General features: G+C 47.1%; 1 protein-coding gene across 1 annotated transcript; it reads left to right on the forward strand.

Moving 5' to 3' along the window:
- The first annotated feature begins 111 nt into the window (after nucleotides 1-111).
- Nucleotides 112-18,758, forward strand: LOC127586557 (PHD finger protein 23-like). Its single transcript, XM_052044604.1, has 5 exons — nucleotides 112-531; nucleotides 2,998-3,029; nucleotides 4,278-4,370; nucleotides 8,806-9,382; nucleotides 12,527-18,758. Exons 1-5 carry the CDS (start codon nucleotides 504-506, stop codon nucleotides 12,733-12,735), a joined length of 939 nt encoding a protein of 312 aa, XP_051900564.1. The 5' UTR covers nucleotides 112-503; the 3' UTR covers nucleotides 12,736-18,758.
- The last annotated feature ends 389 nt before the right edge of the window (nucleotides 18,759-19,147 follow it).

Genomic DNA, 19,147 nt, shown 5'->3' on the forward strand with positions numbered 1-19,147 from the left:
GCAACCGTCCTCACCACAGCCTTTGGCGCGCCTCGCCAGAATGGGCGTGGCCTCCTTTGATTGACAGGCAGCGGGTTCCCGGAGAGTAAACAAGTGGTGGACACGGGGTGGGGGGGGGGGAAGGTGTGCGGATGAATCGCCAGAAATCAAAAAAAATCCGGTCGCTCCACCTCATTATGCGATTATTTGAACGCAGCACTCGTAAATTCATCAACGCACTTCCGATATTTTGGAGTCTGCAGGGGGGGTTTAGAAATATATTCAGCAATTTGTACCCACTCCCCCCCTCCTCCCGTGTTGCTTCCCGCGGACCGCTCAGTGTTGGGGTCAGGACCGGGCTGTGACGTCACTGGGGTGAGGAGGGGGGAGAAAGTGGCGGGAGAGCGGCGGGCGGGAGGCGCAAGAGGCGGGCGGCGGAGCGCGCGGACCCGGACCCCGAGCCCGAGCCGGGCCGGTGGGCGGGCGGAGGCGGGCACCGGGCGCCCGCGGAACGGCGGCGGAAGATGCTGAAAATGGCGGAGAGCGGAGAAGGTGAGAGGAGGAGGAGCCGATCCCGGGCCCGGCGACACCGAGGGTGGGGAGTGGGGATGCTGGCGGGTCGGGCGGGGGGGAGAGGGGCAAGGCGGGTCGATGGGGGAGGAGAGAGGCCGGGTGGGTCGATGGGGGGGTGGCGAGAGGGGCCGGGTGGGTTGATTGGGGGTGGGGTGGGGAGAGAGGCCGGGTGGGTTGATTTGGAGGGTGGGTTGATTTGGAGGGGGGGAGGGAGGGAGAGGCCGGGTGGGTTGATTTGGAGGGGGGGAGGGAGGGAGAGGCCGGGTGGGTTAATTTGGAGGGGGGGGGAGGGAGGGAGGCGGGAGGGAGGGAGAGAGGAAGGCAGGAGGGAGGGAGAGGCCGGGTGGGTTGATTTGGAGAGGGGGAGGGAGGGAGAGGCCGGGTGGGTTGATTTGGAGAGGGGGAGGGAGGGAGAGGCCGGGTGGGTTGATTTGGAGGGGGGGGGAGGGAGGGAGGGAGAGGCCGGGTGGGTTGATTTGGAGGGGGGGGAGGGAGGGAGAGGCCGGGTGGGTTAATTTGGAGGGGGGGGAGGGAGGGAGGCGGGAGGGAGGGAGAGAGGAAGGCAGGAGGGAGGGAGAGAGGAAGGCAGGAGGGAGGGAGAGGCCGGGTGGGTTGATTTGGAGAGGGGGAGGGAGGGAGAGGCCGGGTGGGTTGATTTGGAGGGGGGGGAGGGAGGGAGGGAGAGGCCGGGTGGGTTGATTTGGAGGGGGGGGAGGGAGAGAGAGAGAGGCCGGGTGGGTTGATTTGGAGGGGGGGGAGGGAGAGAGAGGCCGGGTGGGTTGATTTGGAGGGGGGGGGAGGGAGAGAGAGGCCGGGTGGGTTGATTGGGGGGGGGGGAGAGGGGGAGAGAGAGGTCGGGTGAGTTGATTTGGAGGAAGGGGGGAGGGAGAGAGAGGCCGGGTGGGTTGATGGTGGGGGGGAGGTGGGGAGAGAGAGGCCGGGTGGGTTGATTTGGAGGGGGGGGAGGGAGAGAGAGGCCAGGTGGGTTGATTTGGAGGGGGGGGGAGGGAGAGAGAGGCCGGGTGGGTTGATGGGGGGGGGGGGTGGGAAGAGAGAGGCCGGGTGGGTTGATTGGGGGGGGGGGGAGAGGGGGAGAGAGAGGTCGGGTGAGTTGATTTGGAGGAAGGGGGGAGGGAGAGAGAGGCCGGGTGGGTTGATGGTGGGGGGGAGGTGGGGAGAGAGAGGCCGGGTGGGTTGATTTGGAGGGGGGGGAGGGAGAGAGAGGCCAGGTGGGTTGATTTGGAGGGGGGGGGAGGGAGAGAGAGGCCGGGTGGGGTGATGGGGGGGGGGGTGGGAAGAGAGAGGCCGGGTGGGTTGATTTGGAGGGGGGGAGGGAGAGAGAGGCCGGGTGGGTTGATTTGGAGGGGGGGGAGGGGGAGAGAGGCCGGGTGGGTTGATTTGGAGGGGGGGTGGGGAGAGAGAGACCGGGTGGGTCGATTGGAGGGAGGGGGGGGAGGGAGAGAGAGGCCGGGTGGGTCGATTGGAGGGAGGGGGGGAGGGAGAGAGAGGCCGGGTGGGTCGATTGGAGGGAGGGGGGGGAGGGAGAGAGAGGCCGGGTGGGTCGATTGGAGGAGGGGGGGGAGGGAGAGAGAGGCCGGGTGGGTCGATTGGAGGAGGGGGGGAGGGAGAGAGAGGCTGGGTGGGTCGATTGGAGGAGAGGGAGAGAGAGGCCGGGTGGGTTGATTGGAGGAGGGGGGGGAGGGAGAGAGAGGGGAGAGGTGAGGGAGGGAGAGTGGGGCCGGGTGGGTTGATTGGGGGGGGGGGGGAGAGAGACAGGTTGCGTGGGTTGTTTGGGGAGGAGGTGGGCGAGAGAAAGAGAGGCCGAGTGGGTTATTCCGGGAGAGGAGGTGGGGGGAAGAGGCTGGGTAGGTTGTTTGTGGTGGGGGGAGATACAGAGATGCTGGGTGGGTTGTTTTGGGGGGCGGGTGAGGAGGGTGAGAGAGAGACTGGGGGTTGTTTTGGGGGAGGGGGTAGAGGGCGCGGGGTTGTTTTGGGGAGGGAGAAGGAGGCCGGCAAGTGTTTTGTGGATGAGGAGACTGTAATGTAGGGGTTTGAGGGCCTTGGAGTTAAGGTGATGGGAGGTTTGGGCAGGAGTTCTGCTGAAGGAGCAGAGGGTTTTTGGAAGGGAAAAGGAGGAATGTGCGGAAGATGGAGATGGCAGGTCAGACCTTCGCAGGTGGGGGAAAGCTTGGGGGAGGGGTGGTCGAGGTGGAGGTTGGGAATGTCCATGTGGGCTTGCTGTGGGTGTGGAGAAAGGAAAGCTATGAGATATTACTGTTGGAAACGAAGGCATCGGGCGGGGGAGGGGTGTTGCAAAGGCCTGGGGTGTAGTGAATGGCTGTTTTTTTCCAACAAATGAGGTTCTACCTGAGCTCCATTTGCCTACCTGCCTGATTTGAAGTTTGGTGCCTGTGATTGTTACTAAGCAGGTTCTCTCTCTTTCAGATCCATTGCAAGCAGCTGGAGTGTGTGCTCAGGTGAGTGAATATATTTGTTGTTGTTAGAATATAAACTTTATTCAGCCTGATCCTTGAATGGTGACCTCTCTGTCACTAGGTGGGAACCTTATTACCTAGATGGACCTTAATCTCCACAGATGCTGCCTGACTTGCAGAGTTCCTCCAGCATTTTGTGTGTTGCTCCAGATTCTAGTATCTTGTATCTTCCCTGCCTGGGCTGGAGTCAGTAAGAGAATAATCTTTGGTGTAGTCATTGCAAAGGTTCTGTGGGGAAGGACCACAGTCTAGGCTCCTTCTGCTGTTGGACATGGAGGGGCTGAGTCTGGTGGGAAAGTCCCCCAAACGATGAAAGGGTGCCACATGAGTAGCAATGGTATCTATATTCGATTTGTCCCCTTTGACTCTCTCCAACTTTTATTGATGCACAATAGAAAGCATCCTATCTGGATGTATCGTGGCTTAGTACAACAACTGCTCTGCCCAGGACCGCAAGAAACTGCAGAGAGTTGTGGATACAGCCCAGCGCATCACGGACACCAGCCTCTCCTTGGACTGTCTTTACCCCTTGCTGTCTTGGCGAAGCAGCCAGCATAATCAAAGACCCCACCCACCAGAGTCATTCTCTCCTCTCCTCTTCCATCAGGTAGAAGACACAGGAGCCTGAGGGCACATACTTCCAGACTTAAGGACAGCTCCTACCCCCACTGTGATAAGACTATTGAACGGTTCCCTTATACGATGAGATGGACTCTGACCTCACGATCTACCTTGTTGTGACCTTGCACATTATTGCACTGTACTTTCTCTGTAGCTGTGACGCTTTACTCTGTACTGTTATTGTTTTTACCTGTACTACATCAATGCAATCTGTACTGACCCAATGTAACTGCACTGTGTAATGAACTGACCTGTACGATCAGTTTGCAAGACAAGTTTTTCACTGTACCTTGGTACAAGTGACAATAATAAACCAAAACCAATATTTTAAACTAAAGTGTTAACACTACTGAATGTATTGTCCAAATTTAAACTAAGAATGTAAAGAGTTTTGAACTATGCTTTTTCTTTTTGTTTATATATCTTATTCTGCATGGTTTATTTTGAAATGGGGGGGGGGGGGAGTAAAGAAAATAATCTTTGGTTTCACCTATCTGGAAATCATAAATATCTGCACAGTTGTTGAAGCTTTAGTACAGTTGCACGACTGTTATTTTTCAAGTATTGCATGTCCTTCCTTACTGTCTTTATTCTCTCATCTCCCTGCAGCCAACTGAGAAACGCAAGCGTACGGTGGAGGATTTCAATCAGTTCTGCAACTTCGTTCTGGCATACACTGGATACATTCCACCCTCCCGAGAGGTGAGTCCACTCGTCCTGTCAAGTTATAAGCCCATGTTCTTTGTTTTACCTGGACTTCAAGCCGTTTTGATTCAGTGGGCAAAACTAGCAGAGGGAATTCAATATGGGAAACCTCTGAACAGATTATACTGTTATGCTATTCAGTGGTGGTCTGTGACCTTGCTCAACATGTCCAACTTTTCTTCATATCCCTTCGTCTTTGGTTAATCAAAATCAATCAATTTCTGACTAAAAATGAACAAGCAAGCTGACACCTATTGCAATTTGCAGAGAGTTGCAAATTACTTTCAGCCTGTGTAGAAATGATTCCATGGCCATGCACTGGGAGCGCCCAAGCCCTGTGCAAGGGGCAGACCACCTCAAACTACCCACCTGCAGCACTGTCAGCTGCCATCTATCCCATCAGCTGGATGCATGTGGTTCCCATGTTAGCCCCCTTGGAACCTGGTAGAGGTAAGTCATCATTGATCTGATGGACTGTAAGAAGATTTTATGATGCCACTCAAGGCCTGAATCTAAAACAAGGTTGTATGAAAAGGGTCAAGCATGCATGATTACATTTGAATGGAAACATTATTGTATGACGATGTCCCTTTGCTGTGGTCTAACTGGGTGGGTACACTGGTACGGATCCTCCCCAGGTTATGACAGGCTTCCATTCCTTAGAACTGTTCATAATCCGAACAGTTTATAAATTGGGAATGTGGCTGCCAGTAATATATTTAAATAAAAATATAGACCAACCCAGAGCAACGTGGTTAAACCAGGGCATTTGACTCGGTCACTTGGATTTCTCTGCTAGATGCAATGACAAAGCTACGGACCAAGTTCCCACACAGTAGACCATGCCTGCAGCCATCAACTCCATCCCGCCAGTCTCCCAAATGCTCGTCCTTCTGTATGGGCTGTACACAAGTCAGGCATTTGTAACCCAGGGAAGACCTGTGCATTGATGCTCAGGATGCATTTCCGGGAATGAGAGTGCTAATGCAAATGGGGTAGAGAGGTGTGTTACCAGGGACTGGTGAGAACTCCTATCCTCTGTGCTGGATGTCTGTTGTGATTCCCTGCCTTCTGGTGCTCCTCCAGCTCAAGCACCATGGCTGCTGTCACCTCAGAGGGGTCTCTGTAGGCAAACAATGAGGGGGAGACAGCGGCTTCCCTACACGGGTGATGAGAGAGACCCGAGGATTTGGGCAGTCTGTCAGTGGAGCAGCCACTGCCAGTCCTCAGTAACTACATTTGATGCACCGTTTCTCAGTGCTGAGAATTAGAATCGGATTTATTATCACTGACATATGTTGTGAAATTTTTTTTGTGGCAGCAGTACAGTGCAAGGCATAAAAAAAATTACTATATGATCATGGACCGTTCAGGATGGCAGAGGGGAAGAAGCTGTTCCTAAAACGTTGGGTGTGGGTCTTCAGGCTCCTGTACCTCCTCCCTGATGGTAGTAATGTAAAGAGGGCATGTCCTGGATGGTGAGGGTCCTTAGTGATGGATGCCACCTTCTTGAGGCACAGCCTCTTGAAGATGCCCTTGATGGTGGGGAGGGTTGTGCCCGTGATGGAGCTGGCTGAGTCTACAACCCACTGCAGCCTCTTGCGATCCTGTGCATTGGAGCTTTCATACCAGGCGGTGATGCAACCAGTCAGAATCCTCTCCACTGTACAGCTGTAGAAATTTTCAAGGGTCTTTGGTGACATACCAAATCTCAAACTCCTAACGAAGTAGAGCTGCTGGCATTCCTCCATGATTGCATCAATGTATTGGGCACAAGATAGATCCTCAGAGATTCTGACACCCAGAAACTTGAAGCTGCTCACCACTGACCCCTCAATGAGGACTGGTGTGTGTTCTCCAGACTTCCTGAAGTCCACAGGAAGCACCCCTTGCCCCGGCTCACTCAACATCAGACCTCACAGGCAGCCTCTCCACACCAAGCTGTGGGGTGATTCACTGCTGGGGGAGCACCAGCCAGGAGCAGGGATTCTGACACAGCAGCACACGGCCTGAGTGCTTGTCTTTTTTAAATTACAAAGGGATATGTACTTGTGAGCATACGGACTGGAGAACAGAGCACCAGAACAGGTAGGTCTAAGCAGGGTACCGGTATATCGGACCTGCTGCTGGTGCAGCTCCTGGGCACCTGTGTAAGTCACGGAGTGCTCCAGGTGTGACACTTTCATGCCTCCTTTTTAATTAGTAGTAACCATCTCGGGATTAGTAGGTCTCAGCCCGAAACATCAGCTGTCCGGTTCCCTCTACAGCTGCTGGCTGACCCGCTGAGTTCCTCCAGCTTTTGCTTGTGATTAGTAGCATCTGCACAGCTACTTCCACAACCTCCAGACATCCCAAAGTGCTTTGCAGCCAATGATGGAGAAACGTGACGTTGGACTACACTGGTTTACACACAGCAAACTCCCACAAACTGCAGCACCATAATGTGTCGTTGATTTCGCTTGATGGCGGCATTAGCCCCAGCATCAGGGAAGCTCTCCTGCCTTTGAAATACTGGCCACAATGACCTTGTTCGGTCTGCACAGGGCACTTACATCAGTTTCGTGTCTCGCCTGATGTTGAAGCTCCTGATTACTTTCCTTCTGTGCACCAATTTTGGGTGAGATTTGAAACCACCACCTCCAACTTGTGAAAAGGTGCTATTTACTGGATTGTGCCTAACATGATTAGTTGAGAACTCTCTAAGATTAAGAGTAGGTGTTTCAGCCAGTGTTGCTGATAGAACACTACAGGCTCTGAAACTGCACAGTATGAAGAAACCCTTCATTTTCCAAGATCCTAACTAACTAGAATTTTCTGTGTGGATTGAGCTGTGCTTTAATCATAGTAGTGTAAGAAGTCTGCCTGAATTCCTCTCCCTCCACAGATGCTGAGTTCCTCCAGCAGTTTGTGTTGTTGGTCTGTTAATGTGTGCTGCATTGATCAAAAGAAGTATTTTGTGCTTGGATAGTGCTGATACTACATTACCTTTACATTACATAAGGTGGGGAGCCACATCCCCGGAGTGAATGCCCTGGGAGTGTTGTGGGGAAGTTAGAAGATCTTTTGTTCAGCCCTTTTCCCAGTCACATAGAAGAGCTGATTCTGTTCGGCTTCATAAATACCAGGTGTCTGCTACATCTCTGAAACTCCCAGACTAATAAGTTTTGCAGTCCAGCTACCATTTCCCTTGGTGTCCAAACGGCATCTCCCCAGTGTAGGGTGTTCAGACAGGGCAACCCTGGCTACCCTTCTACCAATTCCACATGGTGATGATCCTGAGGCTGACTATAATGTAATTTCTGCCTGGCTTGCTCAGCACAGCCCACCGATGTTTCTTGATATGTTGCTGGTTCTCTTTCCACACATGCTGCTTAGCCTGCTCAGTATTTCCTGCAACTTCTGTTTTTATTTTGGTTTTCCCATTGTTCCCCAGCAGCGTTCCTTCACTCATCCAACATCATCCGATCTAGATCAATTGATCTATTATTCTACAGTTGTTAATGTGGCCCCGCTGACTGTGCAGGCAGTACATTTGTCATATTGATGCCGGCTGTCCCCAGGTTATGAATGCCTGACTTGTGGACACCCCCTACTTACAAGCTTCCATAATATTAAATGCAGAAGTCTGATGTATGTACATGTGTTCATTCCTATGAACAGCAGAACTAGCTTCCTCCCCCTCTACACTAAACATTATGTCCCACCCTCCTTGCAGTAATATCACTGGTACCCTCACATTCATTGCAAAATTCCTCTCAGTATTGTATTACTGTTCTTCCCACACCTTGCAGTAACATTTCCTGATACGCCCACGCTATGCACAGTAACAGGTTAAGAACACTTGACTTGTAGTTATCCCCTACTTACGAGCAAGCTCCCATAATATTATTCAAAAGTCCAACGTACATGCATACATTTGTTCCTACAAACAGAACGAGTTCCCCCCTCTCTCTTTTTAGTAATTGTTCTTTCATATCAGTCTTGTGTGCTTTTGTTGCCATTTCATTACAGTACTGTGGAGATATGGTTGCCATATCGAGTGATTTTTTGTATTTGTAACATCTGTAAAAACAGAACCTGTTTGTTACCCAGGAACAGCCTGTATTTGGTTGCTGTGCTGAGTGTGTATCTGTGTTTACCTTGAAGCACCCAAGTTTCAGACCAACTGGATAACAATCTTTGGAATTCCCTACCCAGAGGACTGAGGATGCCCAATTGTTGAGTATGTTGAAGGCTGAGAGATTTTTGAGCACAACAGGAATCAGAGGATATCAGAATTGATAGGTAGTCAGCTGTGGTCTTACTGAATGGAGGAAGAGGCCTTGGCCTTTTCTTCTTAAAGTGTAAATATGCAGTTGAGGAGGGGGCAGTAAGTAAGACTTCGATTCTGTAACAAGTTGTAATTTCAGTTTGGTTCTTTTTAAAATTGCAGGAATGTGAATGGACACCGTCCAGTTCAAATTCTCCCATCAGGACTGAGAGTGTGGTGGACAGCGACAGCTGGGATTCCACCCAGTCTATTGACTTTGATACTATCCAAAATTTTGTAAAGAAAGCCAAATCCTCCAAGGGCAATGGCTTCCACCGGCTGAAATCAGATGGCATGCTGCTCGACAGGCTGAAGCTGAAGGATTCTCTCTACCCACCAGCAGACAAGAAGAAGGAGCGGAAGAGCAAGAGGTGGAGCCCAGAGGTGCAGCAGCAGAGGGGTCTGGACGGGGAGAAGTCCAGCTTCGCCCGCATTAAACGGAGCAAGAAACGCAAGCTGAAGAAAGAGAGGACTGAGAAAAAGATCAAGAGCTCCCTGAGTGAGACTGACTCCGACGAGGAAGTGGTGAAAGCAAACTTCCTCTCAGAGCCTCTGAGACCAGCTCCAGCGGTGGCTCATACAGAGAACTATAAAATGGAAATCGAAGAGTGCCTGAGCATGGGAAATAGTCACGATGGAGAGACCAGTTCCAGTGAGGGGGAACCACGGATAATGGACGAGGACATTATGGTGGAATCAGGTCAGTTTTGACTATTTTGTCATCTGCTGTCTCTAGAGTTGAATTTGCATTAAGTGTCACCCTTTTGTCCCTGATGTCTAGTTGGAATTTAACATGGAGGTGAGGGAGAAGTCGCCTGTCTGTGAGCTCCAGTGTTGGGCATCCCTCGAGGTTGATTTCACACCCCACTCCAGAGGTGTGAAAGAGAGACCTGAATTTCTAAAGAATCCCTCACAGCCTTATGGTCATCCCAGAGCATGTTACAGCTAATTATAAACTTTTAAAGTTTGCTGTAGGAAAGAGCAAGCAGTTAAGCTTGTATTTACAGAAGTAGTGAGTCATGAGATGTGATGCTTGGGGTATCCTTCATGCAGCATTGTCGCCATGTGAGTTCTCCTGGTACTTAACCTCTATTGAATACGTTAACTGGTCAGTCACCTCATTGGTCAGACTTTGATGTACACCTGATGTTTGTCTGCTAGACAACTGTAATCATACTTCAAAAGTAATCAAACTGCAAAAAAAAACTGGTTGCTGTAAACCTGGAAATGAAATCCAGCACTGAAAATCTGCAGTAGGTTGGGCAGCATCAGTGGAGAGAAGCAGTTAACGCTTCAGTCTGGTGACCTTCAGACGTTTTAAAATGCAGAGCAGAGGAATGATTGGGGAGAACAAAGGGGATGTCTGTCATAAGGTGAGACCGAGAGAAAACAGATTGCACACATTGGTGTGGATTGAAAGGGTGAAGTCACCTAATTTGTTCGGAGAGGGTGTAAATATAGGGGAAAATGGGGAGGAAATCAAAACAAGGTCCGGAATGCAGCAGTTGCTGAAAATCTATGGGTATTGTCTGGAAAGCCAGGCAGTATTAGTGAAGAGTAAAACAGCTAATGTAAGTTTTTCTCTTTTCACTCCCCACTTTTCATTTTGTCCTTGTTCTGATAAATGGTCACCAACCTGAAACCTTAACTGTTTCTCTCTCCACAGACGCTGCCTAATCTGACGACCTCCAGCATGTTTTGTTTTAACACTTCAAAGTGGGACACAATAAAAACAAAGCACTTTGTAAATTTAATTTTGTTCTTCAGTTGCAGTGAGATAAAACTGAAAGAATTTTGGATCTTTTTAATCTGGCTTCTTTTGAGCCAGTTCTCTGTATATTTCTTTTTTAAGAAGCCTGAATGGAATTTAGGCACAAGAGTCGGCAGTGGTGTGGATAATGTCAGCAAAGAGACAATATTTTCCAAGAGGATTTAAAAAAATACATAAAGCTTAGAGCCCTGCCCTAGTGAATATCCCCAGCCTCCGCTGCCTTAAAATTGTCTGACATTCATGAGTTCCTACAGTATTTTGTGCTCCAGATTCTAGCCTCTGCTGTTTCGTGTCCCCTTTCCAAAACCACAGTTTGCTGAATAGGATTTATGTAAAGTAAAAATCAGTTTGTTGGGAAGATGCTGGAATATACCATAAAGGATGTGATGTCAACACACTTTTCTTTTTAAAAAAAATTGAACAACGTCAACATGGATTTAATGGGAAGTCGTATTTGACTAATCTTTCGGATTTCTTTGAGTGGGTTTCTAATAGTTGGGGAAACCAGTGGATATGGTACTTTTGGAAGGCTTTCAATAATGTCATAGAATATTACCAGACTAGTTTATTAACCCCAATTCCACGTGCTCTAACTTTGTTCGGTAATATCCTATGATATTGAAAGCCTTCCATTTTATTTTACATTCCAGCATTTATCTATGGTTTATTGTACATTCCAGCATTTATATGTAGTTTATTGTACGTCCCAGCATTTTCCCAACAACAAACAGCAAGCTATTAGAGGTTAATAAACTAGTCTGGAAGATAGAAAGCAGAGAGTCTGAATCACCGGGTCCTTGGGTTGACAGGTGGTAACTAGTGGGGTACTGCAAGCATCTATCCTTGGGGCCCAACTACTCATAATCTAAATGAACAATTTCACTGTCATATTTCTGAGTTTGTTGATGATGCAAAACTAGATTGGGCTATAAGTACAGAGGAGGAGGTAAAGCAGCTTGAGAAAGCACACAGACAAGCTCAGTGAGTGGGCAGCAGCATGGCAAATGGAGTATAATATGGGGAAAGGTGTAGTTGTACCTTCCAGTTAAAAGAGGTGGTGGGTATTTCTTAAATGGTAAGAAACTGCAGGTATTGGTGTCAAAGGGACCTAGATACCTTTCTACACAACTGAAAACTAATAACGCAGGTGCAGCAGGTAATTAGGAAGGCAAATCCTGGAGGATTTGAGCAGATGATGTAGGCTTTGATGAGACCACATCTGGGGTGTTGTATACAATTTTGGTTTCCTTGTCTAATGAAGGTATCTCTTCTATAAAGTGAGTGCAGTGTACATTCACCAGACTGATTTCTGCCATGGCAGGTTTGTCATCTGAGAAGAGATTAAGTAAGCTTGGCCTCTATTCCCTTGGGTTTAGAAGGACAAGAGGTGACCTCATTGAAACATATAAAGTTCTTAGTTTTGTCAGGATAGGTGCCCAATCTAGAACTAGGGGTTGTGGTGTCCATCAGGGCTGAAGTGAGAAATTTCCTCTTGCAAATGCTGGTGATTCCCTGCCCCAGTGGCTGTGGAGGATCAGTCATTGTTTTCAAGATTCTTGGAGAGAGGAATCAGGATATGGAGAAAGGGCAGGAATATGGTGTTGCGTTTGAAGATCAGCCATGATCTTGTTGAATGTGAAGCTGAATGACCTACTGTTTTTATTTTCAAGTGATATAGAATGAACTGAGGTGTTTTACTTCCTGTAGGACTATTCCTAGCTGCTCAGTGCCCTTTATTGCAAAAGTATTTTTCAGAGAATCATAGCCACATTCAGTCCATTGCTTTGTGTGCTGGTTGCGAGACCTATCCAGCTCAATCTTGCCTTCCGGCACCCCAGCCTTGCAGATGAGAGCGATCAAGTAGATCTGCTTTTTAATCGAAGCTGTTTACTTTATCTCTTCTGAACTTGAGTTTGTGTCCTTTGATATGACCACAAGAGCTGGCTGTGGCAAGTTGCAGGTGTTTGGGGTGAGGGGAGTGACTGGTCATCATAATTTGTGAGAGCAGTAGATGGTGCAGTGTGTTTAGATTCAACTTCAAACTGACAGCGACGACTCTTGTGTTTGTTCCAGATGACGACTCTTGGAGCTTGGTGACGTGCTACTGCCAGAAGCCCTTTGCAGGCCGGCCAATGATCGAGTGTAATCAATGCAATACCTGGATCCACCTGTCCTGTGCCAAAATCCGGAAGTCCAACGTCCCTGATGTGTTCTTCTGTGAGAAATGCAGAGATGCAAAAGAAAGCAGGAAGTCTGGTTCGAGCCAGAAGAAAGTTCCTTGAATGAATTCCTTCTGAGCCTGTTTTTGTGACTCACTTTTGTGAGGTAAAACAAGAACGTATAAAGTAAGCGAGGTGGAAGGTCGGCCAAAGAAACTTAGGGGGGAGGGGGTAACAGACCACCCAGGAGAGAGAAACAGGCTTTGCTTGAACTGTAAAGAGTCTGCAAACACTTACCATTGTAAAAGTGTGGCTGTTTCATACTGATGCAGCCAATTCAGGTTTCCGGTGCCTTCTGGGTCTGAGTGAAAGGTTTGGTTGGTACAAGGGCAGAGTATTTGCTCAGCCTCATTGAAATATCTTGGTGGTCTAGAGTAGTGACTTTTTCCATTGTGAAGTAGTTCAAATCTGCCCTCGACGAATGGCTGCAACTGGCATTAAAAAAAGAAGGATCTTTGTTGCTCTCTCCATACCCAAGAAAAGAGGAATAACAGACTCCTAAGTATTTGTCAATACCAGGAAGCCCTAATTTGAAGGCGGGTCAGATTGTCCCTGTTTAGCTAGGGTGTGTCATCTTCATCTCTACTTGCAACATGGCGCACTTCATGCAAGAACTGAAAGAAGGTGGTTATCAAATAAATATTAACTTTCTGTATTTATGAAAGTTTTATTTTTTGCTTTTTTTTAAAAATGTTTTAAGAGACCTTGGGTTTGTGTTGGTACCAGACTAGGAGGTTTAAGTTTCTTTGTCAGTGCTTTGTTGACCAGTGAGCCCATTGTGTGCACGGTTCCTACCAAGAGTTTGTTTTCTTTACTGCCTCTGGTCCCCAGGCACAGTGATGGTAGTTTTTATGTCTTGGATGTTGGCATGTTGAAGTGTCTAGGGATGCAAGCCAGATGTGGTTCAGCCAGAAGTTGCATTGGGTCAGGCGTTTAACTGGGCGTCCGTTAGCCTTCTGAGTTCCCATTTTGGGCTGTGCGCCACCAAATCCATTTGGATTCCAGCCCCCCTTGCTAGAATTGAGTGTTTTTTTTAAATGTTACTAGTTTATTTTCATTATGAGAAACCTGGATATCTTAAGATCGAATTAAGTAGGATAATATGTGATGTCTGTGAAAGTCAGACCAGATTAAACAAGGCTTTGACACAGATCTGATCCTGAATTGTATGCAGTATGTTTAAATTTGGATTTTTTTAATCTGGAGGGCAAGGATTTGAAGTGGAAGTATGTACTGAATTAACTGCACAGTTAACTGTTGTGGAAAGAGAGTGACAATGCTACACGATTGGGGGAATCAAGCTATTTATGGGATGTAGTGGATAAATGTTGCAAGTCCCACAAAACATCTCCTTCCTAGCTGCCTCAATGCAATAGATCCAGAGCATTAAACAGATCCTGTAATTGTGCTCATTAAATCTGAGTAAAACAAATTTCCAGGCTGTGATTTCTAAACCCCCCCCCCCCACCCCCCCCACCCAATGGCGTGTTGCCATGTCAGCATTCGGCTAATTATTTTGTCCTTGGGTGAAGTGCCGGGGAGTCTGGATAGATGGGAAGAAAGGGTCTAGGGAAAATTGTCTGCTTGTGAGATCTGTCTGTGCTGATCCCTGCACAAAACTGTGAGTGCTGTAGGGCTGGTTGAGTAGCGGGGATGTTTGGCTGAGGTACTACCAGGCATTTGGTATTTGCGGCACTAGTCAGGATTGCATCTCTTAACCTAGCATTGTGTAGCAATTCTGATGACGTACTTCCATTCACCCATGTCCTGTGGGGAGGAGAAAGAACAAATGTTGTTAGTTGTATATCTTGTGAAGGGAGTAGGGGTTATCATGCTGCAGCCCAGATAACGAGGTGTAAACTGAAAGCGGGTATGGAACAAATGAATTTAAAATTCATTTACTCAGGACTTAATATATTGGAGCAAAACTCCAATGATCTGAAACTACAAATGTTAAAATCCAAGCGATGCACATTCTGTAAATACTTGTGTGTGCCTATGCAGAAGAGGGCCAGGATGCCCACGCTGGGAGTTGGCAGCAGTGATTGTTCTCGACCAGCTGTGGCTAGTGTGGTTCTGCTTTGGTTGGGGAAGGGCTAAAGAGGAGAATTGAGGCAAACTACCGCAATCTCTGCCTTTTTTTTATTGCTAGTTTGATGTCGAATGTGGCGTTCCGAGTTTGGGTTTGTTTCTTGTTCGGAGAATGGGGTAGCAAATGGGGCAAGTTACGGGTTAAACGAGGTGGTGCTGTAAACCTTGTCTGGATGCTAGCTTGAACTGGTCAGCCTGGCCGTGTCCAACTGAGTCACGGTGACTGAAAGATCTGGGTTCACTCCCCTTTCTGAACGAGCGCAAGGGGAGTGGAGGTGGTCACTTCTGAGGGAAAACGCTGGTCGGTCTTGGGTGCAATGTGTCCTTTTATTAAATAGTCTGTCGATAGCAACTGCTGGTCCAGGGGTGGAAGAAAGGCCACAGGCATTGATCCTTGTGGCTGACTGGTGCCCAGCAGCACTCAGTGACTTCAGCAGGGATGGGGAGAATTGAGAATGGTCACAGAATGCTTCATATTTCCAGTCAATGTATTCTGTATGTCCTTGCTCTGATGTTGGGTAGATTCCAGGCTATTTCAGTACAGAGCACAGATAGATTTGGTTCTGAATTGTGAGTAGCAGTAAAAAGTTACTGCCCACAGCCTGCCAGAGCCTCAGGAATTTCAACTGAAGGTGTATTTTTGCAAAGTGCTGTTGTAAATAAGTGTCTGTAGGAAGAAGATTCTGATAAATGGTCCAACACTTTTGGAGAAAATAAAGCTACTTTTTTTGTAACTGATGTGTGTACGTGTTGATCTGTAGGAGTTTGCTGCCAACTAGTCTACTAAGCATTTTGATACCACAGTACTAATAATCCAGATAGATTCGGCCTGTTGCCTGTGTTTGAACCTTCTACATCCATGTTCTGATAGTTAGCAATCCACATCCATTGAATTTTCACCATGGGGCCAAAGTGAAAGATTTAATGAGGTCTAGAATTTCTCTATTTTTTTTAAATCTCCAAACTTTCCAAAGAGGTTTAGAGCTAATTTTTTTTTTGTAGTGTGGTCACTGTAGAAAACACCAACCAGTTTGAGTGCAGGAAGCTCGCACACAGTGATATAGTAACTGAATAGTATTCTCTTTCTCAGTAATGCTTGAATTTGGGATAAATATTTGCCAGAGGGCTCTGGAGGAGCTTCCTTGCTATCTGAAATCGAGCTGTGGGATCTCCCAAATCTCCCTGGGTGAAGCCTTGGCTTGCTATCTCATTAATGTGGGCAGTCCTCTGGCAGGGCAGCTCTTCCAAGTACTGCACTTGGGCGTAGCAGCCTAAATTTGTATGCTTGAGTCTCTCGAGTGGGACAATCTCAGATATTGACAAGAGTGGAATTGACAGAGGATGGAAGAGCTGAGGTGGTGACCTCCAGGGTTTGTAGTTGAGGGAGAAATGCCAATGACATTTTAATTGGGTGTGGGTAAGGGAGTTATGGGGTTATAGTAAATTTGTCAGACTCTGTACTCACATGGAGGTCAAACATAAGTCCACTGGCCTCTGAGGGCAACTTGCCTTGTACAGTGGCATGCAAAAGTTTGGGCACTCCTGGTCAAAATTTCTGTTACTGTGAATAGCTAAGCAAGTAAAAGATGACCTGATTTCCAAAAGGCATAAAGTTAAAGACGACACTTTTTTTAAATATTTTAAGCAAGAGTACTTTTTTATTTCCATCTTTTACAGTTTCAAAATAACAAAAAAGGAAAAGGGCCCTAAGGAAAAGTTTGGGCACCCTGCATGGTCAGTACTTACTAACACTCCCTTTGGCAAGTATCACAGCTTGTAAACACTTTCTGCAGCCAGCTAAGAGTCTTTCAATTCTTGTTTGGGGGATTTTTGCCCATTCTTCCTTGCAAAAGGCTTCTAGTTCTGTGAAACTCTTGGGCCGTCTTGCATGCACTGCTCTTTTGAGGTCTATCCACAGATTTTCGATGATGTTTAGGTCGGGGGACTGCGAGGGCTGTGGCAAAACCTTCAGCTTGTGCCTCTTGAGGTAGTCCATTGTGGAGTTTGAGGTGTGTTTAGGATCGTTATCCTGTTGTAGAAGCCATCCTCTTTTCACCTTCAGCTTTTTTACAGACAATGTGATGTTTGCTTCCAGAATGTGTTGGTATTTAATTGAATTCATTCTTCCCTCTACCAGTGAAATGTTCCCCATGCCACTGGTTGCAACACAAGCCCAAAGCATGATCGATCAACCCCCGTGCATAACAGTTGGAGAGGTGTTCTTTTCATGAAATTCTGCACCCTTTTTTCCTTTTCCTTTACCTTTACCTTTGCTCATTGGGGCCAAAAAGTTCTATTTTAACTTCATCGGTCCACAGGACTGACCACGCTATTCACAGCAACAGAAATTTTGACCAGGGGTGCCCAAACTTTTGCATGCCACTGTACATCAACATTAACATTGTTTTGCCACCTTGAAATGTCTGTGCAGTTCAGTTCTCATTGAAATTGTCCAGTTGGAACCAAAATGGATGTCAACCCTACTTTGAATCTCCTGGATGTAGATACAGGAAAGATTATTTTGAATGGTCTTTCATTTATATATTGACCATTTGTCTGGATGTCTCAAAGTACTTTATGCACTAAATTACACTGCTGTTCAGTGACAGATAGCTGGTGCAAAAGAGCTATGAGAATTTATTCACTTTGTTTTGGTGGTTACATTAATTGACAAAAAAGCCATTCAGCCCTATTGACGTTGATGTTTGCTCTGCACAATCCTCCTCGCACTCTGCTTCATCTCGTCCTTTCAGCTTGTCCTTTGCTGCCTCTTCCTGTTTAGTCAGTTTCCTTTTAAGTGCATCAATATCTGCCTCACTGCCCCCTGTGGGAGTGAGTTCCACATCTCACTAAGTTTCTCCAGAGTTCATTATTGTGTTTAATGCTACCTTACATTGATGGCTCCTAGTTCTGAATTTCCCATAAGTGGAGACAGCTGACTAACCTATCTACTTAGTCTTAAATCTTTTTATCAGATCCTTCCTCAGCTGAATCTTCTCTTGACACAAGAGCCCCTCGCTGTTTAATCTTCCCTGCTAGCAAGGGCAGATAGTTGGTTGGTTGGTTGCGATAATGGTCAAAAGAGCAGGTCAATGTCATTGGCTCTCCCGGTTGGTGTCAGGATCTTCACAGAAACCCTTTGTATCATCATCTTGCTAATACTGAGGAGCACCAAACAAGTCTCGCTGTAGACTGCACAGTATAAATCCCTTGTAATCAAAGTTTCACAGATCATCTATGACAAATTTCTGCAAATATCTATTAGAAATTTTTGCTGTGCCACACCAGTTAGAAAAAAAGTTTCCCGAGCCCTATACCTATGTCTTGTGCCAGTGCTGCTTTGATGCCACCTTATTGAAATCCTGATTGGAGCTAGCTTCTTGTTGGAATGGTTTGTATCTTTTGACTTTCCAGTGACTCACTGAATAAAAACTTTTAACAGTAGCATCTTTGCCTTCTTCTGGAGCTTCCCAACTAACTGTAGTCCTGCTACACAGGACCCAGTAAAATCCCACAATAGCAATGAGGTCCATTGGTGGTTCTAGTGTTCTTGATGCAGGTTGGAGGGAAGGGATGAACTCGTTCCTCTTCAGATAATCACAAGATCCACATTCACTTGAACATTGCAAGTGTTGTGGAAAAAGTGGAGGCCCATTGAGTCCATGCTAGCTCCTTGTGAAGCAATCCTGTCAGGCTAGTTCCCTGCAGCTCCATAAATTATTTTCCCTTCTTTTGAACCCCTGATTAATTCCTTTCATTGGCCTCACAGGCAGTGTCTCAGATCATAACCACACTTTGTTTATCCTCACATTTTCCCAGTTACCCCATCTTCTATCCTTTGCCCTGGCCCTTAAACCATCCGTTTGTGGCACGTTACAAGGCAAGGGCATACACAATGCAATAATACTGATTGTCCAGCAACCTAGATAGTGCTGGACTGAATGATTTTTTTTCTGGACTATTGGATGTTATTAATACCCAGAAACTTTTTTTTACACATTACACAATACAGGTGACCTCTGCATTGCAGATGTTCGGATTGTAGAAATTTGCCCTTACAGAATTCACAAATCACTAAACAAATATTTGTGATACAGAATAAAATTCACACAAGGAATTTGTGAAAAAATGTAAACAAATAAAATTTACTTTTCAACTCTTGTTTCTTGATGCACGGGCAAGTGACTCTGCTTCATGTATACAGGATGCTTTCCTTTATTAACCAGGGCACATTAGGAGCAGAGGTTATCCTAAAGCTGGATAAAACACTGGTTTGACCAGAACTTCGAGTCCCACCTACTGTCCTGGTCCCTGTGTTAAAGGGAAAATGTGATGGCCTTGGAGAGGAGATTTACAAGGACATTGTTGGAGCTGGAACTTTTGG

Source organism: Pristis pectinata, chromosome 37 (genome assembly GCF_009764475.1).
Source record: "Pristis pectinata isolate sPriPec2 chromosome 37, sPriPec2.1.pri, whole genome shotgun sequence".
In the NCBI taxonomy this organism is placed as follows: Eukaryota; Metazoa; Chordata; class Chondrichthyes; order Rhinopristiformes; family Pristidae; genus Pristis; species Pristis pectinata.

Coding starts and splice junctions, on each gene's coding strand:
- LOC127586557 (XM_052044604.1), top strand. CDS start 504: ATGCTGAAAATGGCGGAGAGCGGAGAAG. Junction 3,030..4,277: donor CAGCTGGAGTGTGTGCTCAG/GTGAGTGAATAT, acceptor ATCTCCCTGCAG/CCAACTGAGAAACGCAAGCG. Junction 9,383..12,526: donor GGACATTATGGTGGAATCAG/GTCAGTTTTGAC, acceptor TGTTTGTTCCAG/ATGACGACTCTTGGAGCTTG.